Below are 22,942 nucleotides of genomic sequence, written 5' to 3' on the forward strand. Positions count from 1 at the left end.
GGGAGTCCACTGGTGTTTGTAAAGCCCCGTACACACGTACCGATGGTCGGCTTACAAATGTTCCTCTTTTCTCCCCGGGATGTCGGTGTCTGCTGAAAAGTGCAAAGACAGCACAAGGACAGCACAAGAATTTTGTCCGCCGACTGCAGAAGTGATGTCATGTAATGGTTAACTTTCCCTGTGTTTTCTATTTTCTGAGCATGCCCAGTCTTGCAAATCTGCGGTCTGTCGGCCGAATTGTGTACTGACAGGCGAACAATCGTCCGTTCTGGTGTCGGCATACAAATATTTTCATGTTTGCACGAAAGACTTTTGTCCGCGGATTGTGCGCAGACATCTGTCGGAGGCACCATACTAACACGCGTACAATCGGCAGATCCTTCGTCCACCGACGTTTGTATGCCGACGATCGGTACGTGTGTACGGGCCTTAAGGGCTAGTGAAGATTGGATTTTTGCTAATGTCAGAACTGCTTCTCAACGCATACTATTCAACGGGAGTGCAAAAGCAGTATGAAGCAGGTCAAATGCAGGGGCAATGAGTTCTGAATGATCTCAGAAGCCTCTCATTTCTTATTTGTGAATAACAGTTTATTAATGAAATGGTGTATATTGCACAATACGAAGATGTGTTTTACTTTACTAATGTAATTTCAGTGAGTCTATATTTTAGAACTGAACCCCAGTCTGCACCTAAAGGCACCCTCAAACCTTTATTTAACCCTACCCTGTGTAGTATTGCTTAGGTATTTTTTTATAATTACTTTGCCCCTGTGCTTTGTAATCCCTCTTATTAGGAAGATGGCTCCTGAGGATAGAAGATCTTTTGCAGTGATGTTTCAGGGGCTGCAAAATATCTCCTATCCTCAGGAGCCAGGAGGGGTCCACAAGGTGCCCTGCATCAATTCCCGCTGATGTAGAGCGTTCACATCCAAAAAGCCAAATCTCTGTCAACCTTTGTGAACAATCAGAGGCTGTTGGTGTTTCAGTAAAGGGGAAAAAGGGAAAGATCATTCTTCTGTCCTCTACAACTGGCTATACACTAGTAGACTTTCGAAATAAAGTTTGTAGGAACCTTTGTACGAAACTTTGCATGGAAATTCTCAGTACATTTGATGACTTGACGAATGTCCTTCGAAAATACTTCAAAATTTCCATTGCTTTTAACATTCGATTTTGGAACGAATGTAGTTTCCTGAACAGAAACTACATACTGTACTTGGTGTTTTCACTGGATGATTTGCACTGGCACTTTGTTCACTATTATCTTTATTGATTGCACATATCACTTTATGCCCGTAATTAATGTGTATATACTTTTATTTCCAAAATAATGTTTCAATATTTTTATATATAGGTTTTATTTTATATTGGTTGGCATATGATTGCACATTAGCACTTTACTGCACATTATTTTAACACCTTCCATAAAATTAGATATGCACTTTTAAACAGGCAGCGCCACTTTACCTCACTCCACTTTTTTACATACTGTACTCTGTTAGAAATCAGTTTGTTCAAGAAAACGTTTCCATTTTGCTCCTTCAAATTTTCTTGTCGCTGTGGTCAAAAACAATAATCGATTTGACCCCACTAACGATTAGAAAATCAAACAAATGTTCTTATTAAAACCAAAAATTCTACTAGTGCAAGGGTCTCCGAACTTAGGCCGTGGGCCAGATGTGGCCGTTTGCTTGCTTTTAGCCAACCCTTGGGGCACTATTCCTTCCACTGATACCAAAGATGGGGCACTATCCCTCCCACTGATACCAACAATGATGTACTATTTCTCCCACTGACACCAGAGATGGGAGACTAATTCTCCTACTGGCACCAATGATGGGGCACTTTTCCTCCCTCTCACACCAATGATGGAGCACTATTCTTCCTGCTCACACCAGTTATTTTAATTGTTTTTCTCCTACTTACCACTGTCTGGCCCCCCTAAAATTTGAAGGGCAGTAAACTGGCCCTTTGTTTTGAAAATTTGGAGACCCCTGTACTAGTGTATGGCCAGCTTTATCGTCCTGCAACAAATAGCTGCTGTAGTGCTAATAATGCTGAGAAAGTGGGGGTCACCCTGCTCCTCTCTAATGGTGGTTCAGTACATGGTTCTTGCAACTGCATCCAGCCCATATTCTGTATTCTGTACATTGTATTTCTGTAGTGTGCAGAGAACCCTTTATCTATTCCATTTACTGATTAAAAAACAACCCACTTCCCAACCCAGTTCAGTAGGGATAGGCCAAGTTTTTTTCCATGTAAGGGCACTGTGGTTGTACAATCAACTTCTGTAAAACAAGCCTTTTCCTATTTTCCCTGCTCGATCAGCGCTGCAGGCTATAGCCTGCATCTCTAATCAGTGTATTCTGACCGGGAAGTATTGCATTCAGTAATTGAGAGAGATCCATGTATTGTGTCCCCACTAGGGATGAGAAGGCTGACTGTGCTCTCTTTGATCCCTATTATTATTATTATTATACAGGATTTATATAGGGCCAACTGTTTGTGCAGCACTTTACAATAAAAAGGGAGACAGTATAGGTACAATACATTAAAACGCAAGAGGGTTAATATGTCCCTGCTCATAAGAGCTTACAATATAATAGAGTGGGGCAAGTGGTACAAAAGGTAATATCTGTGGGGGATGAGATGATTGAAGAGTAAAAGTTCAGTTATTAGGTGGAAGCAAGATAGGCTTCCCTGATAAGATGAGTTTTCAGGAATCCCCTAAAGGTAGCTAGGGGATAGCCAGACAGATTTAGGTAGAGAATTCCAGAGCATGGGAGAGGCTTTGGTGAAGTCCTGGAGAAGAGAAGACAAGAAGGCTAGAGAGCAGGATATCTGAGAGGCCGGTTTGGGTGATATTTGGAGACAAGATAGCTGCTGTAACTCCTGTCCTCAGCATTGAGGCAATGAACTGCTGATGCAATGTGTGATGTAGTGCTGCGCTGCCTCTTTTAAAGTGCAATGTGACAAAAATAAATAAGTCAATGGTATTATGTGCATGTCTTCTTATAGGTGTAATTACACTGATTAGATATGCTTAAGAATAATACATCATAAAAGTGTCATGATATTGATACAAACTTATAATACACAGTGTAAAGTTGAATAAAAGTAATAAAATGTTATGTGAATATAAAATAAAGTGCTAAGTGTCCATTCATTGGTGAAAAAAACAGTGGTACTGTAGGTGACTTGTGAAACAAGGTGGTGTCTCCACATATATCCATAAAAAGTAACCATAAAAAATATTGAATAAATGGTGTATATAATATATCATAAAATGCTCAGTGTCCATACAGTAACATTATATTCTTCTACCGGGGATCATCTCTGGAAATTCAGCATACTTATACCCCGGTTACTCTGATATGGCGCTTTGGGGGAACTCCCTTCCTTTGTTGTCCCTGTTCTTTCTTTAACCTTTTTTTTTTGCCATATGAGTACCACTCTTTTGCATATATTGCAATTGCTTGAGTGAGTGGGTTCCATAGGATTTTTTTTAGTCCTAGCTACTATTTAGCTTTCCACTTTTTGTTGTTGCTCCGACATTCACCATCTTGCTCCTCTGCACACATGTCTCCCTCTCAGCCACACCCGGAGGCGGAAGTACTTTATGGACTCTACCTCTCGCTCCTGATTGGCTGTGCGTGAGTGACATCTCCACCCACATTTCCTGCTAGGCAGAACTCTTCAGTGCGTGCTTTCCCGCGTGGTGCAGTAACCCCTCCAATGCCGCTCTCTCTCAACTCAGCGAATATGGAAGTCACAGCAAAGCAGACCATGCCTCCAGTGGTGGGATTCAAAAATTTTAGTAACCAGTTCCGACTTTCAAGCATGGTATAATTTTTTTTTTTTATCTAATGTCAGTTAGGGGTCCGATCTTTCCGCCGCAATGTCGCAGTCCCGCAAAAAATCGCAGATCGCCGCCATTATTAGTAAAAAAACTAAACAAAAATTACATAAATCTTTCCCCTAGTTAGTAGACCTGATAACTTTTGCGCAAAACAATCAAAATACGCTTATTGGGATTTGTTTTACCAAAAATATGTGGCCTAAAATATAGTGCAAAAAAATAAAGAATCTCACAGGTGATCAAATACCACCAAAAAAAAGTTCTATTTGTGAGGAAAAAAGGACATAAATTTTATTTGGGTACAGCTTCGCATGACCGCGCAATTGTCAGTTAATTTTCAATTGTCAGTTAAAGCGGAGTTCCACCCCTGGGAAAGTTCACGGAATCATCAGTTTGTGTCTGCTCTGAGGTCTTCTGTCAGGCAGTTTCCCTTCTGTAGCAGCCGCATTGTGAAGATGCAGGGAGGAGGTGGGTGGAGCCAGACCCAGGCACGGAGGACAAGAAAGATCCTCCTTTGCAGTGCATGTTGGGTCCTCTTCTACTCTGCACGTCACTGGTTGCTAGATGCCAGTCGGCTGGCCATCCTAGCAACCAGTCTACTGCACACAGATACTGCAATACAAATACCGGCAATTGCTGTCAATCCACAAATACCAGCTGTGCCAGTAAATTACCAGCTGGGTGGCAACCCTGTGACAGATGGACCGGCCCAATCTCTGGCTTGCACCGGTTCGCAGAACTTGAGAAATTTTAGCAACAGGTTCCAGTGAACCAGCTGAATCCCACCACTGCGTGCCTCCCACCTGACACGCATCCACTCTTCTTGCTTGTAACAGGGGCTCCAGCTGCGCCTCACCATGAGCTGACATCTTTGCCAGTCTGGAGAATTGTCCCCCTGTCATCATATGCACAGTCAAAACTTTTCGGTATAGTCTTGGCACACACTCGGCCCCCAGCACACTGATCCATGTGCCCCGGGCCGCCATTTTCTCCGTCCATACTTGCACCATTTACTGTTAACCTCCTTAGCGGTATTCCCGAGTGTGGCTGGGGGTTAACTTTCAGTACCAAACGCAGTAACCCCGAGCCACACTCGGGATTACCCCGCAATGTTACTCACCTTCCCTGCGTTCCCCTACCGTCCTCCCCGCCATCCTCACACTCTCTCCCCACTCTGTGGACGGCCGATTTCCGGCACTTGCCTTCCGGTTCCCTCCCTGCGAGCGTTGTGAATAGTTACCGCTATTAAATACCTGTAACTGTTACTTGTAATGCATGCACTCAACATTAAAACATGTATCAATGCTAGGACCACTTTAAGGCAAGCACTACTGGGCAGCATAGTGGCTAAGTGGTTAGCACTTCCGTCTAGCAGCACTAGGATCATCAGTTTGAATACCAACCACGCCATTGCCTACCTGAAGTTTGCATGTTCTCCCTGTGCCTGCGTGGATTTCCTCCCACACTCTAAAGATATGCTGGTAGGTTGATAGACTCCTGTCTAAATTGGCCCTACTATGTGTATGTATGAATGTGAGTTAGGCACCTTAGATTGATCAAATAGGAGCAGCGCCATAATTAAATACATATAGATGTATTATATATGAAGAGAGTCCCAAAGTCTTTAGTGCCGGTTCACACTTCTGCAATGCGGGAACGCTGCGAATATGCAGCCTGTTCCCGCATTGCATCCGCACATCTGGCAGTTCACACTGCCATATGCGATACGCAGGGGGTGTCAGTTAAAAGTTAACGACACCCCCAGTTGCGATCGCATATCGCAGTGCGATCTGCAAGTTCGTACAGAATCGGATCGCACAAGTGTGAACCACTGTGCGATCCGATTCTACTGCGGCTCAAAAAAAGCCTCATGTGCGAGTTTGGTGCGGATACAGTGCGAATTCAGCCATACAAAGTGTATGGCTGAACTCACATCCGCACATCAGATCGCATGTAATTAGGAGCAGTGCGCTCCAAATTACATGCGATCGCCGCAAACGCGGAAGTGTGAACCGGCACTTAAAACCAAAAACAGAGGAGTGTTTAGTAAACTGTGTTAACTAAGGTGGTGATTATCTCCGGCTGGAGGTTCAGAGGGGTCCTTTGTTTACATTGCCTTCCTGGATTTTGGGAGTCCTACTTAGCAGGATGAGCGGAGAGTGATTCTTCCATTCACACTGAGTGTACCATGATTTTGCTGGCGACTGTTTGACCACTCTGTAACAGGAGGGTCAGACAATCTGGTAAGGAGCTCTGACTGTCACCACTGGGTGGAATTAGGTTTTGCTTACTGTATACACCGGTGATTGGACAATCTGGATTGAAACTCCCTCTCCTCTGTTTTTGGTTTTAAAGACTTTGGGACTCTCTTCATATATAATACATCTATATGTATTTAATATTGGCGCTGCTCCTATTTGATCATTGCTTTTCTATAGGACTGTAATCTACCTATTGAGCTGGCTGCCTTTGTTATCACAACGTTCTGATTTCTGTGTGCCCTGTGAGTCTGAGCGCAGATATCTCCTCTCCTTTGTTTTGTTAGGCACCTTAGATTGTAAGCTCCTTGAGGGCAGGGACTGATGTGAATGTGCTATTTATATATATATATATATATATATCACTGCATATATTGTCAGTGATATATAATTACCTGAAATAAATACAATAATAACTCAGCAATGTGTGTGAAAATGCCTGCAATATGAATAAGATCTTTTATCACTTTACTGACAGCTCCCCAATGTGGTCACTACTGGACAATCCGCTGAAGGATAAACTTCACGTGAAGCGTGAAGATGGTGAATTCTGGTAAGAGATTGGTGGTTCAGGACCTTACAATGCATACAGTTTTGATCATTACCCTTGTAGTAATACATTTTTTTCTTCAGGATGCAAATGGATGACGTTATGCGCTATTTTGACACTCTGGAAATCTGCAGTCTGACACCAGACTCAGTCGATAGTGATACACTCAGACCATGGAAAGACAGCTATTTTGATGGCAAATGGGTGAGAGGGCACAACGCTGGTGGCTGCCGAAATCACAAAGGTGAGCACCTGTCTTTCTGCTTCATGCTTGCTACATATTGTACACCCCAGTGGTCAAAGCAGAGACTTTTGCACATGTAGATTATACACCCTGTCTGTTAACTTGCTTGTTCAATCATCAGAAAATAAACACCATGAACAACAAAACAAATGGTAATGTGTTTCTGTAAATTTATATTGTATTTGAACATATGCTTGTCTTTTCATTCTAGCTACATTCGGGACTAACCCCCAGTTCCTGGTGACCCTGGAGGGAGAGGATGAGATGCACCCCCACACAATCCTGGCCTCTCTTATGCAGAAGGACAGACGGAAGGGAAGAGTTGTTGGGAGGGACTTTCTGGTTATCGGTTTTGAGATCTACCAGGTGCAATATTGTTTAAAGATATGTATTATTAATAATAAATATATGATATATATATATTTGGTAAATAACCCATACATATTATTATTTTGCAGGTGCCACAACAGGTGAATTGCACAGTTCAGAACTACATGTCTTTCAGTATCATGGCTTCTGCCCCTTTTGATCATCCGTGTCCAGTCTGTCATCTCTATTGCTGTTTGCATCTGATCTGTCACTATATGGAGCACATTGATCACCTGACTGTCAGCTGTGTTTGGTTACATTTGTTAGTGCAGTGTACATAGTGTTTTCCCTGCCCCCATTACTGTACTATTGAATTTGTTATCACAGTGTACAGGGATTGCCTGAACTTTTTTATTGTACTGCTGAATATGTTACCACTATTTACATAGATAACCCAACCCCATTACTGTACAACTCAATCTGTCATGGTCATGTACAGGAATTTCCTGACCTCTTATTATTTTACCACTGAATTTTTTACCACAATGTACAATCCCTAATACTGTTTTAAAATGTTTTACTTCAGCGTACTGGGATTGTCTGGTCCCATAACTGCACAGCAGAATCTGCTACTACAATGTTCCAAGATTACCTGACCCCCATTACTGTAACACTGAATTCGTTACCACAGTGTACATGGAGTGCCCAATCCCATTGCTGTACTTTTGAATCTGTTACCACAATGTACAGAAATTACCTGACCCCATTACTGTCCTGCTAAATGTGTTAACACAGTGTACAAGAATTGCGTGACCCAAATATTGTACCCTTAGGTCTGTTATCACAATGTAGAGCAGTTGTTTTCAACCTCAGTCCTCAATTACCTCTAACTGGTCTTGTTTTGGGAATTTCCCTTAGATAAAATAACTGTCATAAATACCAAACTAATCACATTGATTTAAAGAACCTGTACCAGGTGAAAGAAATCCTGAAAATATGACCTGTTGAAGGTACTTGAGGAATGAGATTGGGAACCACTGCTGTAGAGGAATTGCCTGACCCCTTTACTGTACCGCTCATCTGTTACCACAATGTACAGGGATTGCCTGACCCCTTAACTGTACCACTTAATCTGTTATTACAATGTACATATGGATTACCCAATCTCATTACTGTAACACTAAAACATAACCACAATTTACAGGGGTTACCCAAACTTATTACTGTACCGTTAAATCTGTTAACACAAAATACAGGGAGAGTCTGATCCTATTACCTATTACTGCCCTATTCCTACCTTTAGCACAATGTACACATCAACTGTCTGACTATGTTAAAGCATAGTACACACTAGTAGTTTTTTTACATTCAACCCAGCAGGCTGAACAAAAAAAATTTGAAAACTCAGGAGCAGCCGTTGTACTAACAATCTATTGTTAGTATAGTGATCTCTCCTACTGTGCTATTGTGTGTGTTCTGGTAGGGGGATGCCCAACCCCCCGCCGAAACACTCCTGTGAGCACTCTCAGCCATTGGCTGAGAACGCTGATTGGGAGCCGATTGGCAGACGTTCTTCAGTCATGCCCCATCAACAGAAGCCGGCTTCTCTCAGATCGGCTGCAGTACACACTGTCAGCCGGTTTCTATTGAACTGAAATTGGACAAACAATCGTTCATATTTTACCATGTCCGCGTCCCACAGTAAAAACGAGAATACCTAAAATGGTACAAAAATTATTGAAGGACAGAGAACAAATTCCTATGTACGTAGCTACAGTACAGTCTATGTTTAGTCTGTGGTCATACTTTTATTTCTGGTCATGCTCGAACTTGCTCATTTAATTTTTATAGGACGACTACTGTACTAATTAAATGAAAATCGGACGTTATAATAATGAACAAAAACATTTTTCCCATATGTCCCTTAAGAAACGTTGAAGTTTAAAGCAACTGGCTCATCTCATCTCTGTCCTGTTTCACTTCTTACTACAGTCTATGCAATAGAGCTGAAAGATTGAAAATCAGACAGTTCAGAAGGGACTGGCCAAATTTTGATTGGTATATGGCAGTCTGTGCTCAGCAGAAGTCGATCATTGTATTGACTTCTGTCGAAGGGACATGCTGGAAAACTGCAGCCTTTAATCAGTGGCTCCTGCTGCTGTCAGAATACAACGTCCTGGCGGGATGATTCCTTCATCCACTTTGTTTGTGTGGATGGAGGAATCTGTCCCATTGAGTCTACTATAGTATATGCAACAGAGATTGTTTTGTGTTTACACAGTGTTTGTCTGATCCTAATCTTTTTATTTATTATGTCTCATCTTTTGATCTGCAGAGCATGGTCTTTCACAGTGGTTTTCTAGTTGCTGTATCTGTGGCTAATTTCGGTGGATTCAGTTATTGTGTGCTTTGCTTTGCACTGATGGTGGTCAACAGGTTTGAAACAGTTGTATGAAGTTTGGAATAAATGGCTCTATATTATTGGGCTGTATATATATTGCAAACCAGCAATTCTGGATCCACAGAATGCCAAGTAAAGTAAAGATTTGCAGGCATCCACCCACTATCTTAAAATGAGTTATAAACCCTTTATTTTTGGAAAGCTATGGTGGAAGTGAGCATTTTTAGGAAGGCTACACTGTGCTCTATAAATCCCACTAAGTGTTAATATTTTGGTATAGGTTTGTTTTATTAGGTAGCACACTTTCTATTATTGTACTTATTATGTAATTGTGGTCATGTTGTCTCTCCCAGTTTATTCAAATGAGACAGGTGTCACAGAGAGTGAGCGCTATCTCCAGTCTGATTCCTATGGTTCTCACACCATATGTAGCCAAGCGAGATATCACCGGTCGCTATAATCTACTGCCTGGGCAGTACCTGATCATTCCCACCACCTTCATGCCTCATGAAGAGGCTTCCTTCATCCTGAGAGTCTTCACTGAGACAAAAAACACATTCAAGTAAGACAAAGCTCAACAAATTAATTTTAATCCGTTTGTCTTAATGTGTCTCCTGAAACACTTCCTTTTTATGTATATAGTTGTCAAAATATTATTTGGGGCATAAGACTAAAGCCAGCCATAGATGCAATGAAATTTGACCGGTTCAGCAGGAATCGGCCGCATTTGGATCTATGTATGGGCAGGTTGGTTGTGCTGAAGTTGATAGCGCGCTCGTACAACCAGCCTGTCATTTTCTTTTTTTTTATTCGATCATGCTGGTGGATATAGCAGCTGGCAGTGATCATTATGTTCTGATGGCTGGGAAACCTCCCGCTGTCAGAATACAATGGATCAGCGGAAGAGAAAATTGCTTGATTCCCCCATCAACACATTTAGCGTTGATGTAGGAATCAAGCAATTTTCTTTCCTGCAACCCAAAATTGCTTAAAGTGGTTGAAAAACGATCACCTTGTAAAACAACCAACTCAGATGGAAATAGAAATGAAAGGCAAAACATTTGTTTATAGATTAAAAAAAAAAACATATATATATATATATAGTATCTCACAAAAGTGAGAACACCCCTCACATTTTTGTAAATACTTTATTTACCTTTTCATGTGACAACACTGAAGAAATTATACTTTGCTACAATGTAAAGTAGTGAGTTGTACAGCTTGTATAACAGTGTAACTTTGACGTCCCCTCAAAATAACTCAACACACAGCCATTAATGTCTAAACCACTGGCAACAAAAGTGAGTACACCCCTAAGTTATAATGTCCAAAGTGTCAATATTTTGTGTGGCCACCATTATTTTCCAGCACTGCCATAACCCTCTTGGCCATGGAGTTCACCAGAGCTTCACAGGTTGCTACTGGAGCCCTCTTCCACTCCGCCATGATGACATCACAGAGCTGGTGGATGTTAGAGACCTTGCGCTCCTCCACCTTCCATTTGAGGTTGCCCCACAGATGCTCAATAGGGTTTAGGTCTGGAGACATGCTTGGCCAGTCCATTATCTTTACCCTCGGCTTCTTTAGCAAGGTAGTGGTCATCTTGAAGGTGTGTTTGGGGTTGTTATCATGTTGGAATATTGCCCTGCAGCCCAGTCTCCAAAGGGAGGGGATCATGCTCTGCTTCAGTATGTCACAGTACATGTTGGCTTTCATGGTTCCCGCAATGAACTGTAGCTCCCCAGTGCCGGCAGCAGTCATGCAGCCCCACACCATGACACTCCCACCACCATGCTTGACTGTAGGCAAGACACACTTGTCTTTGTACTCCTCACCTGGTTGCCGCCACACACGCCTGACACCATCTGAACCAAATATGTTTATCTTGGTCTCAACAGTTCACAGGACATGGTTCCAGTAATCCATGTCCTTAGTCTGCTTGTCTTCAGCAAACTGTTTGCAGGTTTTCTTGTGAATCATCTTTAGAAGAGGCTTCCTTCTGCGGCGACTGCCATGCAGACCAATTTGATGCAGTGTGCGGCGTATGGTCTGTGCACTGACAGGCTGACCCACCCCCCACCCCTTCAACCTCTTCATCAATGCTGGCAGCACTCATACGTCTATTTCCCAAAGAGAGTCTCTGGATATGGCGAGGCCTGTTCTGAGTGGAACCTGTCCTGTTAAACCTCTGTATGGTCTTGGCCACCGTGCTGCAACTTAGTTTCAGGGTCTTGGCAATCTTTTTATAGCCTAAGCCATCTTTATGTAGAGCAACAATTTTTTTTTCAGATCCTCAGAGAGTTCTTTGCCATGAGGTGCCATGTTGAACTTCCAGTGACCAGTATGAGAGAGTGAGAGTAATAACACCAAATTTAACACACCTGCTCCCCATTCACTCCTGAGACCTTGTAACACCAATGAATCACATGACACCGGGGAGGGAAAATGGCTAATTGGGCCCAATTTGGATATTTTCACTTAGGGGTGTACTCACTTTTGTTGCCAGCGGTTTAGACATTAATGGCTGTGTGTTGAGTTATTTTGTGGGGATAACAAATTTACACTGTTATACAAGCTGTACACTCACTACTTTACATTGCAGCTAAGTGTCATTTCTTCAGTGTTGTCACATGAAAAGATATAGTAAAATATTTATAAAAATGTGAGGGGTGTACTCAGTTTTGTGAGATACTGTGTATATATATATATATATATTTGGGAGTGTGTGAAAAATTTTTTTTTTCCCGGTTCATAAGAGCTGAGGGGAGGAGAAGCAGTAGGACACTGAGCTTCCCAGTGAAGGGCTGTGCAGGGGGGGGGGGGGGGTGTCAGAACAGATCTGATCATTGGAGGAGAGCAGGCTGAGCTCCCAGAATATCTAGAGGACTGGCCATGGTGTGCTCTACTGCTTAGTGTGGTCAGTTTTTAATAGGACAGCTGAGGGACTGACAGGAACACCGAGGATTTCACACAAAAGAAGCAATACAAACAGAACAGGATACTTTTTTATATAAGTACATGGTACAGCGGGCACATATCAGGAATATGGATATGAAACGCTTTAATGTATGGCCTGTGATCTTCTGAAAAGAGACTGAAAATAAATACAGGTCATTGCTCAGATCCATTCCTACAAACTGCACAGTGTGAAAAGTACATTGAACTGTACAGTTTTCATTTACATTAAAAAGTCATTAAATGTTTATAAGTGAAACTTTTTTCTTAATTGTTGAGTAAGAAAACATTTCCAGTGTTCTCAATGGCCTTTATTCTTCCTCAGGGAGGTTGACTATGAGATCAGCGCAAAGGGTAATGTGTTTCAGGTACGTGTCTTCCAGTACAATAAATGTTCCTCAACTGTGCTTGTGAAAATAATATAATGTATTGTGTATAGACAGTTAACTCTGCTTTTATGAAAAAGGGTTCTGTTATAAGAACAGAGGATATAATCCTTTTTTCACATATTTCCAAAAGGTTTCCCCTCCCTAATGGTGTGTATACAATCTTCTGCCTTCAGGGCCAGAATACAACATAAAAACAAACTCCAGATCTTTTTCAGGACTGTTTATGCGTGTTTTTAACGCATTTTTTGATGCATTCTGGTGTGTTTTAGGCGCGGTTTATACTTTTCTGGAAGCATTTCAGATGCTTTTTATTCTTCTTTTTTATTTTCACTGTACTGGGGTCCGGTGCATTTTTGATGCAGTTTTCCGCGTTCCAGTACAGTCCAGGGAGGGGAAAATGCAGCATGTTCTACTTTTTTTCTCTGGAACTGGAATGCCCTGGAACTGACCGCACTGGTGTGAACTATGACATTGGAAACCATATAACCGACTTTTCATGCGGTTTTTGATGCAGAAAAAAAAACCGCACTGAACTGCATGTGGTGTGAACTTTCCCTCAAGGCAGATGCTCTTGCTTCACAATGGGTTTCTCTTTCCTTGATGTGTCCAATCTTATTAAGATCTAAAGATGCCTAATTCTTTTTTTTCCCTCTATAATAAAAGTTCAGATTTGAAATATCTAGACTAAACTAAAGGCAAATTTTTTTTCATTTCATTTTAGTTTTTTTTTTTGTTTTAGATTAGAACACCTGTCAGGTTTTAAATGTAGTTCCAAATTTTGAGTGCCAGAACAGAAATGGAGGAAATATTTCAATGGGGACACTAGTTCTGTTGACTACCAGAGATTCCTCTTACTTTGAAGGGATTTTCCTCTCACTTCCTATTGTGGCTATGGGACAGGAAGTGAAAGGAAATCTCTCCAATGGGACACAGATGGCATTATAAACCTGACAGTGGTTATAACCCTCCCCCATAGCTCCCATCTGTCCCTGATTTTGAGGGACTGTCCCTGATTTAGAACAAAGTACCACTGTCCTTATTTCCTCCTCATTTGTCCCTCATTTTTATATAATCTATATAGTTGTATATAAAATGCACTATCTTTCAAAAAGTGTTCCCAATGCTAAACCTTTCATCCAATTTCTCGATTGTTGCATTTGTAAACTTCAAAAGCCAATATTAAAGGATAAGTCCAGGTAAAACCTAACTGAAGCTAAACCTGCTCTTTGCCACATTCTAAACCTAATCTATCTAACTATGTAAAGCAAAAATCACTGTACTTACCTTTTCTGCACCCGATCTGGTCCTGTGTCCAGCGACGGAAGCTGTGTGCTGGAGAGGACCGACAACAACTGTGAAATTAATAGGAAGTGACGTCATCCATAGACTTACTATGGGGCTTTTGTTGCCGATTGCCTCTCCTGCACCCACCTCCACACGAAAGCCGCCACTGACAGCTCAGCGTGGAACCCGACCGGACCAGAATGGGTGCAGAAAAGGTAAGTACAGTGATTTTTGCTGTACAGGGTTGAATAGATTAGGTTTAGAATGGGACACAGAGCAGTTTTAGCGTTTTGCCTGGACTTATTCTTTAAAGAGGAAGTAAACCCTTCTCTGCAACTTGAACCTATAGGTAAGCCTATATTAAGGCTTACCTATAGGTACTGTAAATATCTCCTAAACATGTACGGTTTAGGAGATATTTACTGTACATGCAGCCAGTGACATCACTGGCGCATGCGCTCTGAAGGAACAGCCGATCGTGCCGTTCCTTCAGAGCCCCGCGCTGTTACCATCGGCTCCCATGCGCATGTGCGGGAGTGACGTCATCGAGGCTCCAGCCAATCAGATGGCTGGATGCCGCAAACCCGGAAGAAGGGCGACACAACATGTCACCCATGAGAGAGGTGAGCGGTCGGCACTTCGGGGCTTCGTTCTTAGGTAAGTATTTCATAATGAGCTAGTATGCGATGCATACACGCTCATTATGTGTTTTTCTTTCAGGTGTTCGTTTTCGGAGGTTTACAACCTCTTTAAGGAATACTAATGGTAAAAAAGAATAACCTGTAGGTTGAACTAATAATTTTTTGTTTAATTCTCCTTTAAGGGAGCGTGGCAGGGGTGTGTGTCCTATGCCTACTTACTCAAAAAGTTGGGAGGTATGCCCTCCCCTACTCTCTTTAAAATGAACAAAGTTTTGACTTCAGCTCTACCTAAATTTTAGGGATTCGTTTTTAAATATTGGCCTGCACCAGTTTAAATTTACCTGCAGTACTAACCTTCTGCCACTGGTAGTGAGGGATTAGGGTGTCAAGGACATGTCCCCTGGGGAAGCGCCAAACCATTATGAGCTGATAGGGGAATATTGCAGAGAACAGTGCCAGGCCATTGCGGGAGCATGTTTAGTGCAGAATTCAGGACAGCCCTTCACAGCAAACAGAAAAGGAGGACAAGAACCCATGAGGTCACATTTATACTGCACCATGGAAACTTTGAGGTAGGAAATAAGACATTTTCTTCAAGATACAAAGTAGGTGTATGAAACGTCTGGAAATATGAAACGGCTTTGCTAAAATGTTAGAAAAAAATTGTCAGGAAAAAATATCTGCATGAATAAAAAAATATCTATGTTTTCTGGTATTCTCTATGATTTGTGTTCCTGTTCCTGCAGGAGAGTGAGCTCCGGATGACAATGGACGAATTCACCAACCATTTCAAACGCCTTTCTGGACAGGCAAGGGACATAATTTATGTAAAATTGTACTGGGCAAAAGTAATACACACAGAAACCAAACCTCTACTTTGGGGAAAAATAACAGATTCACTTATAGTGTTTGTTAGTCTAAAAAAAAAAAAAAAAAAATCATCCTTTTCCCTTAAAGCATGAAGCACAGTGCCTGTGCTGTGCAATTTGGCCCCCTGTATCATATAAAATACCTGGCTGATCCTGCCTTGAGTCCCCTCCCCCTGTAAACTTGCCATGGTTTTGACACTGTGGTCAGTTTACGTGCCCCTGTCATCCACACCTCTCCTCTGTCCTCCCCTCCCTGCCTGTCAGCTGTGTCAGTGCTGCTCTGCTCCCCACCCCTTCCCTTCCTGCTGCTAAAAAAAACAAAAACTATAATATGATCATTCAATCCCCTCTGCTAAAAAAAGGGCATGTGCACCACTGCATGTGTTTTATAAAAATAATGATGATTTCCACCTTATTTAGTGCCTCCCAGCGCTCACGTGACTGCTCACTGCTCTCCGCCCCTCCTCCCGGCTGTCGTCAGCGGGAGTTCTTGGCCCCTCCCACTGTAGTTGTCAGGCCAAGAGAGGAGAGTAGAAAGCAGTAATGTGAGTGCCGGGAGGTGCTCTGAAAAAGGTAGGAATCGGCATATTCTTTATAAAACACATGCAGTGGGTCACATGTCATTTTGTATGATCACATCATAGTGGCTTTACAACCACTTTAAAGGCTAATTTCTTCTTTTAGGAAAAATAATAAATGCACATATTTTTGCAGGAAAAACATTTATTTTATTATTTTTTTCTACAAGAGCCTGCAAAGCATTGTACCAGTGTTAAGTGGATTGCAGGTGCAATGTTAGGCTCCTGCAAACACTTGCTCCAGATTTCTTGCCCATACCTCTGTACTAGCTTTCTGTTAGAAAGCTGGAGGAAGTGCCAATGGACTATGAGAGTGCTCATCAGCGCCTTCGTAGTTTATTGAAAACTAGAAGCTGTCTCCCGCGGTGTAGTAGTTTCTTCGATCGCAGATTGCTGTGAATGAATGATGTGCCGTTTTTTTAAAATGTCACAACAGTTGCAGGGAGAGGATCCCTTACCCACTGTTACAGTGGAAGGGGGGGGGTGAGGCACAAGCTGGAACATGTTACACCCTAAATACGGGTGTAATATGTAAGATGTTCAGAAAAGGTGAACTTAGCCTTTAGTAGGCAATCTCCATGTCTTATAATACTTACCTCCCCCCTACTGACCTGTTTGTCCAGCTGAAATTTGAGAAACAGCTTTGTGTAAATTCTGGGTCATTCTGAGTAGGAGCTTGCACAGGGCTAAAGACCTTCCCTATTATGTGACATTGCTTCAGGCCTGACAACCGGCTGTATGCTCTGGCATAGTCTCTGACAAGTGAATAAGACACCAGATAAAATCTAGTGAACCTGATACTTTTTCTTGATTTAATGGAGTAGAGTACATATTTGCAATAAGGTTAGAGTAGCATGTTTTCAAATTCCAGAGTCTCTTTAGGTGTAGGTCAATTATTGTTGTAAGAATAGTGTATTTTTCCATTTTCTAAATTTTTTTTTGCATTCCAGGACCAAGAGATCAGTCCCGAGGAGTTACAGGGGATCTTGGTGCAAACCACATCAAAACGTAAGTAGCACGGTAGAAGTTTAAAAACTGGATGTTGGCTGCTTTTCTGATTGGATCTGAAATAGTATGGTTTTAACTGAGATGCATATATAAGAGAGCAAAGTTTTTCAAAAAATGTGCTTTAAATCACAAATTTGTTATCTGTCCACAGTGCAAAGCTCAGCATGCAAAGTACAGTAACCCAAAGGAACCAATCAGAAATCACGTTTCAGTATTTGAACTTCAGTAAACTGAAATATAATTGGTGATAAGGGTGCAAACACTTTGCATATTACCTTTGATTTTGCACTACCTTATTGGATTAGCCCCAAACACAGGAAGACTCTTAACCTTTTGGGTCATACTGCTGCCTACAGAAGGACTGGACAATGGCAAAAAAAAAATAACTGTAGGTCTGTCCAGGATAACCCTTTCCACTACCAAAGTTTTGTGTTAGTGCCGGTTCACACTGAAGCGGTACGACTTCAGGGGCGACCTGTGAAGTCACGTGCACCGCGACTTGCACGGACTTCACAGAATGAATGTCTATGCAAGTCGCTGCAGGTCGCCCGAAGTAGTACAGGAACCTTTTTTAAGATGGAGCGACTTGTGTCGCTGCTATTAGAACGGTTCCCGTACCACAAAACGGACCGCGACTTGTCAGGCTGACAAGTCGCCTGACAAGTCGTATTAGTGTGAATGGACACTAAGTGTACGAGGAGGATGGGTGTCTTTTCTACAGCTCTGCTTATTTTTTTGCTAGCACCATTTTTGTTCTTTGATTTTATTTTTCTCCAATTGAGACTCTTCTCTACAGCTCTGCTCAGAATTTGTGTCTTCACAAATCTTCAAACATATTGATTCTCCATAGAAGACACGGTAACAGACAGCAGATGTAAATACGTTTCAGGCTTGTGGGCCTTGTTCACCTGTAGTGAACAAGGCCCACAAAGGCTGAAATGCCTTTACATCTGCTATCTGTTAGCGCATCTTTTATGGAGAATCATTAAGTTTTGAAGATTTTAAAGAGCAAGCAAGGAGTTGTAGAATATCTTTCCACATGATTGCCATTGCAGCTGTGTGACTGCCTTTCCGCACCCAGGTAACTCTGAAAAATGTTCTAATCTTATTGGGTAGTAGCATCCTACCTCTGCTTTATTTTATAGTCTAAAAGTAACCTTCATGCACTCTAGGGTATGTAAAGGGTGCTTTCCAGAATCTGTTCTGGTAAAAGTTAGCAGCCAAGTGCCTTCTCGGTCCATTGGCATTGCCCAGACTCTGCAGGCTCACTTTGTGAGTATGTTGGTTGGCCCGAGTACAATTATTTAGAATGGCGTGTGCCTTTGTTCCCTGTTTCCACTGATTTTGCTGCAGCAGGAACTTCCACTGTACCTAGTGCTACCCAGCTCACATTCTACTAATGCCTCCAGTGCTGCTTGAATCATGCCTTCTGACAGTGCCAACATCTGCAGCATCTGAATCATATTATCCACTGAACTTAGAATCCACTTCCTCTCCTGCAGATTGTTATATATCTGATTCATCTGTGGCCTTCGTGGATTGCAAGCAGTAGGCTACAGAAACTCTGTAGATTCTGAGTTGCTCCAGGCTTTCACTGATGAGCTTGCCTGTGAGGCATCTACTCACAAATAATGGAGACCATTTTATTCCTTAACGTAGAACTAAAGGCAAAACTTTTTTTTAGATTTGATTAGAGGTGAGAGGAATTAGAACACCTGTCAGTTTTTATTGCTGTCTGCATTTCCATTAGGGAGATTCACCCTCTCGGTTTGTCCTGATTAACATTAAAAGTGAAAAAGAAAATCCCAAATTTTGGGTTGTTCCCAGGAAAGGGAAAACCTTCCAATAGGGGCTCTAGTTCTGGTGACCTGGGAGTCCCCAAGAGATTCACTTAATTTGCAAGGATTTCCTTTCAGTTCCTGTTTTGACTTTAGTACAGGAAGTGAAAGTAAATCTCCCCCTTGGGACAAAGAGGGCAAAAATAAACCTTATAGGGTTATAACCAGTGTTGGGGTAGTTACTCAAAAAATGTAACTAGTTACTAGTTACTTCTGTAAATTGTAATGAGATTACTTTACTAGTTACTGCATTTGAAAAGTAACTTCACTACTTATTACTTTACTTTCCTCTTTCTTAATTGACCGTGTAGAAGAAGATACATGACACTCTTTCTGCATAGAGTTTATTGTATAAACACAGGCTTTGGGAAACATGAGAACAAAAGCTGAAAAAACAGAATAAAACATAAAGTGCAACAAAAATTCATAAACTTCATCCCTCTCTATTCTTCTAAATAACGATTGTATCGCACGGCTTGGGTAACGCAGGAAAGCGCGTTCCTATAGCCTAGTAAAGTAGTGTAGTTACCAATATTAGTATTGTAACTAGTTACATTACTTAGTTACCAAAAAAAGTAATGTAGTTACTGTAATCAGTTACTTTGTAACTAGTTACCCCCAACACTGGTTATAACCCTCCATTACTCTACCCAAAATGAAAAAAAAAGTTTTGCCTATAATTCTTTTTTAATTAAGCAGTGTACACTCTGAAACTAGAGGATCAGACAGTTTTTTCTACCAGAGCTGTCTCCAACCTTGGGTCATTTAAAACTTCTAAGGTCTCAGAGACTTGCACCCGCTTTTCCAACCATTTCTCAATGAAAATTGGAAACATTTTATGCAAGCTGTTTCGTCCCTCTAAACCTTTATTTGTGCTCATTTAGTGAGGATTTTTTTCAAAAATAGTCTGTTCTCACAGTGAACCCTGTAGTGTCCTGCTATAATAACTAGGCACCTATCCTTCCATTAGAAGATGTGCCTGTCTTTAACCACTTGCCGACTGCCGCACGACTATATACTGCGGCGGTCAGCCCCTCACAGGCAGAGTGACGTATCGGTACGTCACTAGCCTGGGAGGGTCTGGGGAGCTCCCGCGTGGTCACGCACCCCCCCCCCGCGCGTGTGACCAGCGGACCCGATGTCCGCCGGTCACTCTGCGATCGTCGGGGGAGAGGGAGAAAGGCAGGCAGCTTGTGTAAACAAGCTGCCTGTCAGTTCTCCCTGTGTAGACACTGATCATACGGATCTACTATGTAGAACCGTTGATCAGTGTAACTACACCTCTAGCCACAGCCAATCACAGTAGAAAGCACGCCCCTAGGGACACACACAGCCCCTCCCTCTCAAATAAAATTAACCCCTTCACTGCCAGTGTATTTTTACAGTAACAGTGCATATATATAGCACTGATTACTGTAGAAATGTCACTGGTAACCCCAAAAGTGTCAAAAATATCAGTCAAGGGTCCGATCTGTCTGCCGCAATGTCGCAGTACCGCAAAAAAAATCGCAGATCGCCGCCATTACGCGTTAAAAAAAAAAAACAACAAAAATGACAAAAATCTTTCCCTTTGTTAGTAAACGCGATAACTTTTGCGCAAACCAATCAAAATACGCTTTTTGCGATTTTTTTTACCAAACATAGGTAGCATAAAATAAATTGGCCGAAAATGTTAAAAAATTTTGATTTTAACTTTTTTTTTTTTGGGAATTTCATATAAAAAAATGTGAAAAATATTGTTATTTTTGCAAAATTGACGCTCTTTTTTTGTTTATAGCGCGTGATCAAAAAATCGCACAGGTGATCAAATACCACCAAAAGAAAGCTCTGTTTGTGGGAAAAAAAGGACATCAAATTCGTTTAGGTGCAGTGTCGCACGACCGCGCAATTGTCCGTTAAAATCACGCAGTGCCGAATCGCAAAATACCCCCTGGTCAGGAAGGGGGTAAAATCTTCCGGGGCTTAAGTGGTTAAGGACCTAACGATAATCATTTGGAAGCCCTTTCTAGAACTCTGTTCTTGCTGGTGTGCCCTGCCCTTCACCCAAATCTTGCTGTGATCTTACTTTGTCGAACTGTGTCTGCCTGGTCATAATCTCCTAAAAGATATCTGCCCGCTGCTGAGCTTCATCCCTCACTTATAAAACGTGAGAAGCAGATGGCTGTAGCATTACGTTTCAGCTGTGATAGTTTGTTGAAGCCTTCTATCTCATTTCTCGCGTGTGTCAGTTTATATGTGCAGGACACTTTGGCTGGACTGTGGAACTAGTGATCGACCGATATAATTTTTTCATTGCCGATACCGATATTTTGGTCATCGCGTATTGGTATCAGCCGATATGGGCCGATATTTACGTACAATTTATTTCTTTTTCTTGACAGGTACTTTTGTGGAGGGATCTGGGGGTCTAAAAGACCCAAACCCCTCCTCTGCACTTAAAAGCATTCAAAATGCCAAGTTTGGCTGTTTTAAATGCTCTAATTTTTTTTAATCTGGCGCCGAGTATACGGAAGTGATGTCATGACATCACTTCGGGGTTTTTTCATGGAGACCCGATCAGAGCCGTGCAGGCTGGTTGCCCAGGTCTCCCGGTGGGACAGGAGACCCGGGGGAGCTGCGGAAGGTGGTGGGAGGGGGGGATGTCCCCCCCCGCTCCTTTTAATGACAGCCGACCTTCAGCTATGGACGCCGGTACCAGGGTGATGCCTCTAGCTACAGGCATCACTCCGGTACAAGCTCTTTCCGAAATATCAGTAATATCGGCCACCTTGTCCATTGTCCAGCTCCAGTTCACCAAAAGGAAATTTTACTCTATTGTCGGGATGTGGTTAGAGCTGTAAGAGTCTCTCTCAGGCAATGCTTCCTTTAGGAAGACGTTTTGTAATTTTTAATGGGTCCTCTAATGGGGTTCCAGCTTCTTGTTCCACCATCTCTAGGTGGCTTAGGTAAACCATCATCTAATCGTATAGAACCAAGAAGGAGATTCCCCTAGGGGTGGGACTTTTTAGGCACAATTCAAAATTATATAAAAAACCAATTTGTATAAAAGTAAGTTCTTTATTAATGGTACAAAGAAGATAAAAACAAGAAGGCAAGCTAGAGCATATTGCACATAAAGAGACAGTAGAACTCAAAACCACAAAAAACTCCGGGCTGTAACCCGACGCGTTTCGGAGTCACTTGGGCTCCTTCCTCAGGGGTGCCCTTGGAGGGTGGTCTGTGGACAATTAGCACATATATATTAATTCCAACATCATATATATATATAGTTGCAATACATTGAACGAAAAGTTTGAATAGTAACTTACATAGTTCACTGTGATAATGAGCATAGGTAGCCTGCCTGAAGATTAAAAACAAATGGGCAGCATGTCACTGTTATCCATCCGGAGTGCCGTATTCACAATGTTCTGGATCTAAGCCAAGAGTCTAAGATTTTGAGGTGTTCAGGATTTTTTGTGCAGACCAGTCTTGGTACCAGACTGGGTAGGGGCGGCTGGAACCTCAAGAGACAGCAAATCTGCTGGGCAAGAATCGCATAATTATTGCAGGGTCCAAATAAAAAGGACCGAGCATGTGCAGGGTCTCAAAAAAAGAGATAACCTTCAGCCCCTCATGTCTTTTATATAAGGTCAAAAGGCGGGATTATAACTCTTATTGAATCAAGAAAAAAATATATGTAGTAAATAGCCAAAATAAAAACAAAATATCAATGTAAATGTATCATGCCAGGTATTGGAACCATAGTAAAGCATCT

At 42.0% G+C, this 22,942-nt stretch overlaps 1 protein-coding gene across 1 annotated transcript in view; it reads left to right on the forward strand.

Moving 5' to 3' along the window:
• LOC309560471 (calpain-2 catalytic subunit-like) overlaps window positions 1-22,942 on the forward strand; it is a gene marked incomplete at both ends in the record, with an annotated part of 90,016 nt that overhangs the window by 42,017 nt on the left and 25,057 nt on the right. Inside the window, 7 exons of the mRNA XM_082264104.1 lie at window positions 6,598-6,672; window positions 6,753-6,913; window positions 7,125-7,279; window positions 9,977-10,185; window positions 12,904-12,946; window positions 15,639-15,701; window positions 17,290-17,347. Of these exons, the coding sequence (XP_082120230.1) occupies window positions 6,598-6,672; window positions 6,753-6,913; window positions 7,125-7,279; window positions 9,977-10,185; window positions 12,904-12,946; window positions 15,639-15,701; window positions 17,290-17,347 (764 nt within the window). The remainder of the gene's footprint in view (window positions 1-6,597; window positions 6,673-6,752; window positions 6,914-7,124; window positions 7,280-9,976; window positions 10,186-12,903; window positions 12,947-15,638; window positions 15,702-17,289; window positions 17,348-22,942) is intronic.

The sequence above is a fragment of the Pelophylax lessonae genome (assembly GCF_965119305.1).
Source record: "Pelophylax lessonae genome assembly, chromosome: 7".
In the NCBI taxonomy this organism is placed as follows: Eukaryota; Metazoa; Chordata; class Amphibia; order Anura; family Ranidae; genus Pelophylax; species Pelophylax lessonae.